The following is a 13,888-nucleotide window of genomic DNA, read 5'->3' on the forward strand; positions in this document are numbered from 1 at the left end:
GCCACCCACATCTTCCCTTGCAACATCACTGATCACCAAGGGTTTCAACAGCTGGACTGTATCAGCTCAATGAGTAGGCTTCAGTTTGAAAGGTGATTGGTGGAGACAACTCCACATTATAAGAAATAAATGTCTGATCGCCAGTGGTCCAACTGCTGGGATTTTCATACGTCCCTATGAGAATGGAGGTGTGGTGTGTATGTATGATCACAGATCCATTTACCTCTATTGGACTGTACTTGGCAGTCCCCTAGAAGTGAACATAGTGTTATTGATTGGGAAGATCCCTTTAAGGCTAGTTTCACACTAGCGCTAAAGCAATCCTGCAGGCTGTTCCAGCAGAGGAACAGCCTGCCAGAGTTCTGGCATAGCTGGATAGTGCCTTGTGCCCACTGAACCCCATAGATTATAATGGAATCCAAAGGGAATCCGTCTCAGTCATAAATGCCAGGATCCGTCCAGACAAGAATTGCTGCATGCAACAGTTTTTGTCCAGCCGAGTCACGGTATACAGCCATATCCCCGTCGGTTCCCATTGTAATCTATGGGCTCTGGCGGTGAACGGCTATATCTTGACTAGGTTGGATCCAGAGAACTCCGGCGGGTTGTTCACACTTTAGTGCAAGTGTGGATGTAGCCTAATTGAAAAGTCAAACCCATAGTCACTTACAGTAATTGTCCTGGGGCACCTATAAATTAGCTGATCATGTCGTATCTTCACAAAACAGTGTCTTGTGGAGCTTTGTCACCACAATGGAATTTGATTGTATAAGTTTAATAAATGAGTTATAACCACTATTCTATATGTAATTATTGAGTGTCGCTTTATGTCAGGTGATGCAGTCAGTTTTTCTTGTCACAGCTTTCATCTCCATCTGCTGATATAGCACCAACAAACGCTGCAGCACTGTAAAAGTTCTTATTAATTTAGAAAAGTATGTATTAAAAAAAACGGTAAATTTCGGGAAGCACAAATGGAAAGCCCTTTGACTTACCCACTAGCTTTTTTCTGTAATAAACACCATGGGGGGGATTTATAATGAAAGTAAGTCAGACTGCACTGGAGTACACTGCGCCAAATTTATCAGACATCACATGGTTGTTTACTTTAAACACTTGTAAAAATGGTGTAAAAATGCAAGAAGTTACAAATTTTTTGTGCAAATGAGCCCAAAGTGCGGGAACTAGTCTACAGTACATACAGTACTTGATCCATTCTTTCAGTACAAAAACAATCCTTTATTGTAAGTTATGTATTTTTTTAAATACTTCAGTTGATTTGGTTTAAATTAGGTTAATAAATTAGCAGGACATCCAATAATTAACATTCACTCCGTTGTATAAAAGTCCATGATTTTCTGGCTTGACGTAGACATCGAACTCTGAATGACTAGTAATATTTCCGCACTACGGCATTCAGTATGACATGGCATGAAAGGGAATAAACCTTTACATGGCTATTTGGCACCCGGTATGTTTTTGTGTACATGCACGTATACACAGGCCTGTAGACACTGTCAGATGGATGCTTGAAATGTTTCACGTCACCATAATGATAAACACTCTTTTGGGCATAGATATGGAATGATTTAGACTATTGCTTGCCCAAAGCCATAAGATTATTATCATTTAAAATCTGATTTGTTCTTTCCATATGTCAAGTGAGGACCAGATCCATCATTGCAGTTCCATGCTCAGTGTCTTCTCGAGTTACTACTACTTTATCTAGCATTGTATCTGTGTCCTCAGTGCAGTGTCACCTTAAAATCCCATTCCAGCAGCAAACCTCTGGTACTCTGAATGAATGCCTCATGGGTTTGGCAGAAGTAAAACAAAAGAGCCAGCACCCATGTTTAAGATTTCTTCATCAGCGAGTGCTCAAACGACAAGAATAGAAGATTCTGGAGGAAACAAACCAGATTTATTAGTGGAGTATAAGGAGTTTAAGGGGTTGGCCCATCTCCCTCTTTGGTGGCATATCACTTGGATATGCCACCAAAGTCTGACTGGTGGGGGTTCTACCTTTGCGAACTGCACCAATCTCTAGAATGGGTCCCCCAATGGGAAGGCGAGCGCAGTGAGCTCTCCATTCACTTCTATGGGGGATTCAAAAAGAGGCAAGCGAGTCAGATTTGATATTTGCGGACCTCGCATAGAAGCAAGTGGTCAGCAAGCACGGCCACCTCTCCATTCACCTTTATGGGAGTTCAGGGAATAGCAGAGCTGGCACTCAGCTATTTTTGGCACTCCCATAGAAGTGAATGGAGGGTGGCCGCGATTGCGCAGTGCACCCTCTTTCACTTTGAGGGCCTCGTTCTAGAGACAGCAATATTCCACCAAAGTGAGAAATGGGCAAAACCCTTTAAAGCCACCTGCACACATTGTGGAATACATGCGGTTTTTCCATGCAGATTCTGTTGCAGAAAAGCAGCAGCGTAGTACAGTACCAGCTAAGTGTAGCACAAATCTCATGTACACTTTGCAGATTTTTTTTCTGTGCAGAAATTGAGCTGCCATGCAGATCTCCAAATCTGCAGCATTTCAATTATGTTTGCGGTTTTAGCTGGATTTCACCCTTGTCAATGGTAGAGTGAGATCTGCGGCAAAACTGCACCTAATCCTCACCAAAAACCGCTGTTAAACATTGCTGAATTTGGTGCGGATATGCTGCAGAAATGCACATAAATCTGCACAGAAATTATTACGGATCTTTTGTGCGTTGACCCATTTGCAGGCGGCCTAACTATTTGCGTACCATTTTCAGAATGTGCATTTAACACTGCTGCAATATATCTATTGGGACACAATAGGTAAAATGACATGTAGGTGGATATTCTTTGTCGTCATGCTATTCTGCACCTTGATTAATTCTGGACCATATAGCAAAGAGTGCAAGGATCACTAATGCCTATATGGCAATAATGAGCAGGACCATAAAGAACTAGTCATACTTCTCCAGCTATGACTAAGCACACGTTCACAAACCTTTACAAGGCTTCAGATGTTTAGAAAAAAAATCTTGATTTCACACTTTGGCATTTCAGGTTGGTAATACTGAATCAAGTCCAATATTTAGCACCTATCCACTTGGTGTTTATGTAGCAGGACGTGGCAGCACATAATTTAAAGGGTCACTGTACTTTCACACAATTTCATTTCATTTAATAGAGAATGGTGTAACTAGCAAATTTATAAATCACTTCATTTAAAAAATCTGCCTGCATCCACCTGAAAAAAAAGCTGTCATGCCCACTAGGGGTCTCACTTCCACCTAAGTTGCAGTCTACTGCCTATTATCAGGCAAGATCCGTCCCTAGTAACAGAGACACAAAAGACGGCTGAGAGGAAGTGGGGGCGTGTCAGAGCTAGCTGACAACTGCTTCTGAACATCACAGGAGCTTCCTGCCTTTGGCCGCTTTCAGACAAGTGTATTGAAATCAGTCAGTATTCTGGCTCAGGATCCTGATGATATACCATCAGGATTTACATGCATATTTCTTCCTTCCTTCATTATTTATACAGTGCAAAGACTGTAATGTGCGCATTTGGAAACAAATCCTCACAAAACTCAGAAATGCTGCGGATTTCAAATACTGACGGAAATGATACACCCATGTGAGCAGCGGATTCTGGTAGCATAAATCCGGACTATATACGTATTGCACATAGACTCATCTGAAAGAGGCCTTTCTATAAGTGTTAGTTTTCAGATCCAGAGCTCACATAACGGGTAAGGAGGGATAAATAACATAGTGGGAAGTAAGGGAAAGGATGTCACAGCAGTACAATGCTGGCAGAAGGGAGACACCCCCTGTTTCTGAGTGACATGCACCTAGCTGTGCAGCTGAAACAGCGAATATGGCTTTAAAAAAAAAAAAAACATTAAGGAAGCCCAAACAACTGTTCATTCACAGTTATGATTGTACAAATAAGCACAGCCATTACGCAAACTTGAACACTCAGGTACGCTTTAACATGAAAAGGGGAGGGGTGTCTATTAGTGTTTCAAGTTAGACGTACAAAGTTCGGGTTATCTAAGATTTCCTTTATGGATTCCGCTACCAAGGACCATAAGTTATGGTCCCTGGTAACGGAATCCATAACGGAATTCTTAGATAACCCGAACTATGTACATTGAACTTGAAACACAAGTTCGCTCAACACTAGTGTCTATACCTTCACATGCTATTATTCAAAAGAAGCAGCCTACTGTTGGCATAACTTCACTGACCTCCCCCACCTCACGAATGATCCATATGTGTAGGGCACGGTTGGCTGTGTCTGTACTGCATGATGTAAACTGTAGACTGGTGCCACCAATACAACATTACCACTGCAAGAATATGCCACAGTTGATGGCTGGAACCAAGGTAGTTTAGCTGCCCTGTAAAAAATAAAAAGGTGTTGCATGAAACTCAGAAGCTTTACAATTTAATACAGCATCAAGGACACCATATTAATCACAAAAAAATTTAAATACAAGGATGATAAATATTGGATGCAGTACTGTGTACTTGTAGTATGTGTTAGTTACACTAAGTCCTCATGCACATGGCCGTTCGCGGATCCGAAAAACACAGATGGTGTCGGACAAGAATAGGACATGTTATGTTATATTTTTTTTGCGGGACCACAGAACAAAGCAACGGATGCGGAATGGGTCCGCATCCGAGCCACCAAAACTGTGGCTCGGATGCGGACCCATTCCGCATCCGTTTCTTTGTTCCGTGGCCCCGCAAAAAAAATATAACATAACATGTCCTATTCTTGTCCGACACCATCTGTGTTTTTCGGATCCACGATTTGCGGATCGCAAAACACACAACGGTCGTGTGCATGTAGCCTAAGGCAGTGGTGTCGAACCTATGGCACGGGTGCCAGAGGCGGCACTCAGGGCCCTCTCTGTGGACACCCACTCCCTGGAAAAAAAGTCTATGGTGTACCAATATGCCTTAGACTTCTCCTGCCATTCATCAGCGCAGGGTGCAATATGAATGGCACAGGCAGCGCACTGAATGTAGGCAGGCTATTATAGCAAAATAATAAAGTACATGGAAGATATACTATATTGGTATTCAGGTTAAATATGGCGTGTTGGAACTTTGCGATAAATAAGTGGGTTTTGGGTTGCAGTTTGGGCACAGCCTCTAAATGGTTCGCCACCACGGCTCTAAGGCCATCTTCAGACAAAAAAAATCAAACCAGATTTTAAATTCATAGAACTTCTATTATTTTATGGAGTTATTGCAGAGTTCCCTCTTTACATACTTATCAATTAATTTTTAATATTGCCTTATACACTAGCTAATGTTAAAATAATGAAAACCCTTGTAAGCAAGTGACAAGGGAGCCTTGGACTCTCAAGTGAGTACTGGTAATTACCTGACTATAATGTAATTTCTACACTGCAGGAGAAATAAACCACAAAAAAAAGTTATTGGGGGGGGAGAGTTTTTTTCAGGATTAAAACACAAAGAAAAACGATATAAATTGGGTATTGTGGTATTCCAATTACACTCCATTTGGAATTTTTCCAACCACATTATATGCAATATTAAATTGCGCCATTAGAAAACTTGCCCCGCAAAAAACAAGCTGTCATAACAAGCTATGTGAACAGAAGAAAAACAAAAGATGGCTCTGGGAAGGCAGAAATGAAAACGACAAAAAAAACGGAAAATCTCAAGGTCAGAAAGGGGTTAAACGTAATCTGACCAGCAATTAAAATAAACTGTTGAGGGCATTTGGGAGCAACAAAGAAGCAACATTAGAAGCCCAAAAAGTAGCACAAGTTACAAAAAAAAAATATGATCTGTAATATGTTATATTGCTTGTTACCTGGAAAATATCTCTCTGGAACTTTAGAAACATAAAACATAAATGCGGAGGCTGCAATGAAATACATGACAATGACCCGAGGAGCAAACTCCTGGAAAAGAAGAAATACAAGAGTAAATATGATCTGCTCAGTGTCACTGACTTAAAATACAGGAGCTACTTGGTAAGAAGTACCTACCTGGACTATAGAAGCCCCGATACCGCCATTGATCCAAATCCAGTGGACAGTAGGAATAATTCCATAACCAGTTACAGAGCAAAATATGACGGAACGCAGTCTGTGCCACTGTTGTGTGAGGTAGCTAGGATGAATCTGAGCAAAGAAGACCGCCAAGATCATAGCCAACACTGTGATCAGATATACCTGGCGCCAGTACTGCAAAAAAAACAAAACAAAAATGTATGATCATCATAATACAATATAAGTACTGCTGACCGGACCAAGTTCACCCCAGTGCATCCCTCAGTGTAAAGAAAATGATGAGGTCACTTTTTCTATTTGAAGCAATGCACTGTAGGTTGCATGTTCACGGGTTTAGTTTCCCTAAAATGTGCGTCACCAGGGTATGGCATCAATTTCTGATGGGTTGTAAATTTTCCATGCATGAGGGCTTTCTCAGCCACAGACTGTGCAGGGCCCTGCAAGACGGCTCCATTCAAATGAAGCCAGGAGTGCCGCTGTACAGGGGAAAACTGGTAAGGAGATACTGTGGCACATCAGTGCCATCACCAACCTATGCCACCTATCATATGTATTTGCCCATAGGTTGCCTGTCAGTACTTTACTGCAATAATACTCTGCAATACAGCAGCACTGCAGTGCATTACTGAAAATATCAGTTTTACACAGTCAAAATAGTAACAGTTAAAACTACCATGTTTTACTTTTACTGTTTTTTGCTTTATAGCCAAACATTGGGTGACGCAGCCGTTTCTCCACAGGTTTACTCCAATATCACTCAAAAACGCACATCCGTACATTGTGACTGTTAGGGTCCATTCACGCGTCCACAAAATGGGTCTGCATCCGTTCCGCAATTTTGCGGAACAGGTGAGGACCCATTCATTTTCAAAGGGGCCGGAATGTGCTATCCACATTTGCGGATCCGCAAAAAAATAGAACATGTCCTATTCTTGTCCGCAATTACGGACAAAAAAAACACATTTTCTATGAGAGTGCCGGTGATGTGCGGTCCGCAAAATGCGGAACGCACATTGCCGGTGTCCGTGTTTTGTGGATCCGCAAAACACAAACGGACGTGTGAATGGACCCTTAGTTGCATCCTGGTCCATGTCCACACATTCAAGCTTTGAGCAGAGGCACTTCCACAAGTCGGGAATTTGATGACTGCCACTGCTACACTCAGGCTTCCATTGGCACTGCCAGCTAGTTAAGAGGACACGCCCCTTCATATTTTTGTATACAAATGTTTGGGGGTAAACATGCCACTTACTAGAGTTCAGCACGTGACATTGCTATGAGTAAGGATACACTGCAAACAAGGCTTTACTATTGCTGACTCCAAACTGACACCCAAAAATCTCTGTAGGTGCTGATAAAACAAGAAGATGCTGCTTGCGATACTAAGAAAACAGTAAAACCGGGCTGATTTACTGTAATTCACTATTAAGAATATAATCTGAGTATCCCCTCTATTTATTATAATGTAAGTAAAAATTAGTAGAAAGGCAAAAATAGAAGATTTGTAATCTGCTGTAGAAAGAAATGGTTTCACCAAACAATAAGTTGTTCCCCAACTTCTGCAGGAGACTAGTGTACGGATTATGTAAGCCGTGCGCATCTCGTACATAATCCGTTCACTATCCACTGACCCACTCAATTCCCCAATTACAGAATATATATTTAATGAACCCCCAATGACTCCGTTGGCATTTGCCTCCCTGCCATAAAAGGCTCTTTTTGAAGTACTGCTGTGTAAGCTCTTGCGCTGCAGATACAGTTGGCAAAGCGTGTTCAAACAGGACGCACAGAAGGCACGAGTTCAAATGTCCCTTCACTCGTTATTTTTAATATGGAAATTCACTCATGAAAATTATGTGGACTGCAGCTCCCAACAGTGCTCATTAGCAGGATAAATAAGACTCAAGGTCTGGAGAATACAAAATAAAACCTTGCCTGAGGCACTGGAAAGCAATGTGATGGCTTCATTGATTTCAGCCAGGAAATGAATGGCTTCCTGCACTGATCAAGTATGAAAATGCAGAATGAATGATTACTTACATTGTTACAGTAAAAAGCATAAAACACCCCAGAGACATAGCAACCCAAGATGCCGATAGAAATGCCAGCGTAATCCAGCGCCATCCATCGCCGACTGGTTTTCTCTGAGCGATGACAACAAAAGAGGTGATATCCCACCGAGCATAACATGCACACCTGCAAAATAAAGATGTACATTTCATTCTTAAAGTCAATAGAATAATAGATTCATCACATACAACAAATCAAAACCACAAATACTAGGGCTGCAGGATATGGGAATTTTGTGCGATTGCGATTAGGGCCTAAAAATTGCGTTAACGATATGCCATGCAATATTTTAAGGGAATTGTGCTAGAGGTCTATTTGCTGTGGATGGCACTGTTATGGAGGGGGATCTGTGGATGGCACTGTTATGGAGGGGGATCTGTGGATGGCACTGTTATGGAGGGGGATCTGTGGATGGCACTGTTATGGAGGGGGATCTGTGGATGGCACTGTTATGGAGGGGGATCTGTGGATGGCACTGTTATGGAGGGGGATCTGTGGATGGCACTGTTATGGAGGGGGATCTGTGGATGGCACTGTTATGGAGGGGGATCTGTGGGTGGCACTGTTATGGAGGGGGATCTGTGGATGGCACTGTTATGGAGGGGGATCTGTGGATGGCACTGTTATGGAGGGGGATCTGTGGATGGCACTGTTATGGAGGGAGATCTGTGGATGGCACTGTTATGGAGGGGGATCTGTGGATGGCACTGTTATGGAGGGGGATCTGTGGATGGCACTGTTATGGAGGGGGATCTGTGGATGGCACTGTTATGGAGGGGGATCTGTGGATGGCACTGTTATGGAGGGGGATCTGTGGATGGCACTGTTATGGAGGGGGATCTGTGGATGGCACTGTTATGGAGGGGGATCTGTGGATGGCACTGTTATGGAGGGGGATCTGTGGATGGCACTGTTATGGAAGGGGATCTGTGGATGGCACTGTTATGGAAGGGGATCTGTGGATGGCACTGTTATGGGGGATCTGTGGATGGCACTGTTATGGGGGATCTGTGGATGGCACTGTGATGAGGGCATCTGTGGATGGCACTGTGATGGAGGCATCTGTGGATGGCACTGTGATGGGGGCATCTGTGGATAACACTGCCCGGGGGGGGGGGGGGGGGGGGGGGATCTGTGGATGACACATATATAGCATCTTATGCTATGTGCCACCCACAGATCCCCCCCATAACAGTGTCCCTGCAGTGTGAATGACCCCCAATACAGGGGCTGGGGGCCAGCATCTGGATTAGGAATGACAGCGGGGACCGGTGCAGTCCCTGTATTCTAATGCACCGGCCCCGCTCACTGTTGTATAATCTTATCTAACCTGTAGGCATTGTTAAAATATAATAATCATGTGTAATCCAGCTGTATTACTTACAAGTTCCGTAGCAGAGAGGAGGGAGGAGGCAGGCCAGGAGGGCGGGCGGGCGGCTCATCACTCACTACGTCACGCGCCCGCGCCGCCTGCTCCATTCATGAAGTGGGCGAAGTAGGTGCATGACGTAGTGAGTGACGCGCCGCCCGCCCTCCTACGGAACTTGTTGTAAGTAATACAGCTGGATTACACATGATTATTATATTTTAACAATGCCTACAGGTTAGATAAGATTATACAACAGTGAGCGGGGCCGGTGCATTAGAATACAGGGACTGCACTGGTCCCCGCTGTCATTCCTAATCCAGATGCCGGCCCCCAGACCCTTCTCCCTCTGTTGATACACCCGCTGACCGTGCATCATTGTAGGTAATCGCAGCATTTTTGGGTCGGCCAAATCGCCATAGTCGATTATCGCGATACGATTGCTTTGGCGATATATCGTGCAGGCCTAACAAATACCATGCTAAACTTTGGGGAGCTGCTATAGCTTGTGGTCTACCCCCACAAGAACACTATGAAGTGAGTCTACACTGCTGCACTCTTTCAGCCACTGCCAATCCAAAGGAAAGGGAGGGACTACACGGAGACTCAGCCAACCAGAAAGACGGGTATGCCTACACGTCAAGACTCAGCCAACCAGAAAGACGGGGAGTGCCTACACGTCAAGACTCAGCCAACCAGAAAGACGGGGAGTGCCTACACGTCAAGACTCAGCCAACCAGAAAGACGGGGAGTGCCTACACGTCAAGACTCAGCAAACCAGAAAGGCGGGGAGTGCCTACACGTCAAGACTCAGCCAACCAGAAAGACGGGGAGTGCCTACACGTCAAGACTCAGCCAACCAGAAAGACGGGGAGTGCCTACACGTCAAGACTCAGCCAACCAGAAAGACGGGGAGTGCCTACACGTCAAGACTCAGCCAACCAGAAAGACGGGGAGTGCCTTCACGTCAAGACTCAGCCAACTAGAAAGATAGCGAAAGACTACATATTGGGACTCAGCCAACCATAAAGACAGGGAGAGACTACACATCGGGACTCAGCCAACCAGAGAGACCGGGAGTGCCTTCACGTCAAGACTCAGCCAACCAGAAAGACGGGGAATGCCTACACATCAAGACTCAGCCAACAGAAACACAGGGAGAGACTACACATTAGGAATCAGCCAACCAGAAAGACAGGGAGAGACTACACATCAAGACTCAGCCAATCATGAGGTCAGGGCACATCGTGTAGCCAACCATTACTAGACACTAGGGATCGACCGATTATCGGTTTTACCGATATTATCGGCCGATATTGAGGACTTTGAACGTTATCGGTATCGGCATCTATTTTGCCGATATACCGATAACGTATTGGGAACACAGAACGCGCTGCTCTCAGCGCGTTCTGTGTTCCCTCCGCAGCACAGGGGAGAAGGAAGCAGTGTCTCCTCCCCCTGTGATGCTGCTGCCGCTGCCGCCAATAGCAGGAGAGGAGACAAGAGGAGGGGAGGGGCTGTGGCCACCGCTCCACCAATGAAGATGAGTCTTTCATTAATTCATATACAGGAGGCGGGAGCTGGCTGCAGAATCACATAGCCGGCTCCCGACCTCTATGAACGGCAGCTGCGGTCCGCGGTAGTTAACCCCTTAGGTGCCGCGGATCGCAGCTACCGTTCATAGGGGTCGGGAGCCGGCTATGTGACTCTGCAGCCAGCTCCCGCCTCCTGTATATGAATGAGAGACTTATGTTCATTGGTGGCGCAGTGCGCCCCCCCAAGCCCCCTAGTATTAATCATTGGTGGCGCAGTGCGCCCCCCACCCCCATCCCAATAGTAAAAACATTGGTGGCGCAGTGTGCCCCCCCCCCCCCCAGTATTAATCATTGGTGGATCCCCTCTCCCCTCCTCCTCCGATCGGAGCCCCAGCAGTGTAAGCCTGGGGCTCCGATCGGTTACCATGGCAGCCAGGACGCTATTGAAGCCCTGGCTGCCGTGTTCAGCTCCCTTGCTGCTGTGTGCACAAAGCACAGAGCAGCAGGGACAGTGTGAGATCCTATTCACCCTGATAGAGATCTATCAGGGTGAATAGGACAAGGGTTCTAGTCCCTAAGGGGGCTAAAAGTTATTAAAAAAAAAAAAAACACAAAAATATTAAGTATAAATGAAAAAGATTTTCAAAAAAAATAAAATAATAATACACGTTAACAATAAACATTAATTTTCAGCAGATTTGTGTAGGAAAAAAAATTTTTTCCTCAAAAATAAAAATACCCAGAATATCGGCCTGAAAGTTGACAAATTATCGGTATCGGCCCTAAAAAATCAATATCGGTCGATCCCTACTAGACACTGACTCTAAATTTGTGGTAATCAGTTGATTAAAGGGGGATCGTCAAGATTTGTTACAAATTTGGTGGGGAGCAGAGAGTGCTTTGTAAAAATGTAAAAAACAACAACATCTTACTCACATTTAAATGCCGGCGCTAGTCCCTGCTGGATCTACAGCAGTAATGTGCTGTTCTTCATTCCTGTGGCATTCATACACACCCGACCACTGAGGCCAGTGACTGGCTGCAGCAGTTTCGGAACAATGAACATGAGGTTATCACTACAGGCCCAGCTGGGACTAGAGCAGTGCAAGACATTTTAAAAGGGAGTAAGGTTTTTCTTACTTCAAGTTTACAAAGCCCTTTTGCGCCCTAACAAATTTTAACAGATCCTGGAGAACCCTTTTAATGATCTGGAATAATGTGCAGACAGGAGTCTGGGAACATCACGTCTCATCGTCCGTGATGTAAGAAGTCTCGTCCATACAAATCAGTGAGACAAGGTTTTGCGTCTTTTCTTAGCACTTTCCAGCAACTGTAATCACAGGGTGATTTAAAAACCATAATGCTAACAGCTCGCCTGTTCTTTAAACAGCCTTATAGAGGATATGGGTTACAATTATATTATGGCATAGGATAATATACTGGGATGTCTAATGTCTATTGGTTGTTGCTAGGTTATCTTCCTGCTCCCTCTGCCTACCAAGAGGAGAGAGGGACAAACACATTGGGACTGCAGAAAAATCCATCTTGGTCGTGTAGCCCTAGCCTTAAAGAGGACCTTTCATGGGTTTGTAGTAAGTGAGATAAATATCTGTACCTTTTTTCTCCCTGGCCGTGACTGTCTGTGCTGCGATTGGACAGCGCTACAGCCAGGGAGAAGAAGACGCCCACAGACAAAGACTGTGTCTCCTCCCCATCGCTCCGATGCTCAGTATTAGCATACTGAGCGCGAAATCTGCGGGGGGGTCATAACGGGGCGCAGGAGTAGGTACAGATATTTATCTCATTTACTACAAACCCATGAAAGGTCCTCTTTAAGGCTAGGGCTACACGACCAAGATGGATTTTTCTGCGACTGTCGCGTTGCAGTCGCAGCATGTCGCACAATAGACAAGTCGCACAAGTAGCTCTTGGATGCACTGCAGTCAGCATGGCTCCAGATACCTGTGACAACCTACCAGGTTTGCGGGGGGCCATGACGGGGTGCAGGAGCAGGTACAGATATTTATCTCACTTACTACAAACCCATGAAAGGTCCTCTTTAACCCTTTCATGACCAAGGGTCATTGATGCCCCCATGTCCACGTCTAATTTAGCAAATCTGACGTGTCACTTTATGTGGTAATAACTTTGGAACGCTTTTACTTATCCAAACCATTCTAAGACTCTCTTCATGATATGTTGTAGAAAAAGGTCGGCACTGCTTGTATGATAAATTTGAGTCAATATATTTCACCTTTATTTATGAAAAAATCCCAAATTTACCAAAAATGTGGAAAAACTCGCAATTTTCAAAAGTTTAATTTCTCTGCTTTTAAAAACAGAAAGTGATACCTCATAAAATATTTATTACTTAACATTCCCTATATGTTATCTACTTTATGTTGGCATCATTTTGTAAATGTCATTTTATTTTTTTAGGACGTTAGAAGGCTTAGAATTTTAGAAGCAATTCAAAAAATCCAAAACCCACTTTTTAAACGACCAGTTCAGTTATGAAGTCACTTTGTGAGGCCTACATAATAGAAACCACCCAAAAATGACCCCATTTTAGAAACTACACCCCTCAAGTTACTCAAAACTGATTTTACAAACTTTGTTAACCCTTTAGGTGTTCAACAAGAATTAAAGGAAAATGGAGATGAAATTTCTAAATTTCACTTTTTAGGCAGATTTTCCATTTTAAATCAATTTTTTCTTTTCTTTAACACATCGAGGGTTAACAGCCAAACAAAACTCAATATTTATTACCCTGATTCTGCGGTTTGCAGAAACACCGCACATGTGATCGTAAACTGCTGTATGGGCACACGGCAGGGCATAGAAGAAAAGGTACGTATGGTTTTTGGAAGGCAGATT

At 44.1% G+C, this 13,888-nt stretch overlaps 1 protein-coding gene across 3 annotated transcripts in view; it reads right to left on the reverse strand.

Annotated features, from left to right (window-relative positions):
• PAQR3 (progestin and adipoQ receptor family member 3) overlaps positions 1–13,888 on the reverse strand; it is a 44,312-nt gene that overhangs the window by 15,090 nt on the left and 15,334 nt on the right. The window contains exons 4-8 of one of the 3 annotated variants that reach the window (XM_040417922.1): positions 8,081–8,236; positions 6,017–6,214; positions 5,839–5,929; positions 4,241–4,384; positions 1,219–1,901 (exon numbers count right to left, since the gene is read on the reverse strand). In XM_040417922.1, coding sequence (XP_040273856.1) covers positions 4,242–4,384; positions 5,839–5,929; positions 6,017–6,214; positions 8,081–8,236 — 588 coding nt within the window. In that variant the 3' untranslated portion in view covers positions 1,219–1,901; position 4,241. Of the gene's footprint in view, positions 1–1,218; positions 1,902–4,231; positions 4,385–5,838; positions 5,930–6,016; positions 6,215–8,080; positions 8,237–13,888 lie in introns of those variants that run through there. The other 2 variants (XM_040417923.1, XM_040417925.1) reach the window with 2 other exon arrangements.

This window comes from Bufo bufo, chromosome 2 (genome assembly GCF_905171765.1).
Source record: "Bufo bufo chromosome 2, aBufBuf1.1, whole genome shotgun sequence".
NCBI lineage: Eukaryota > Metazoa > Chordata > Amphibia > Anura > Bufonidae > Bufo > Bufo bufo.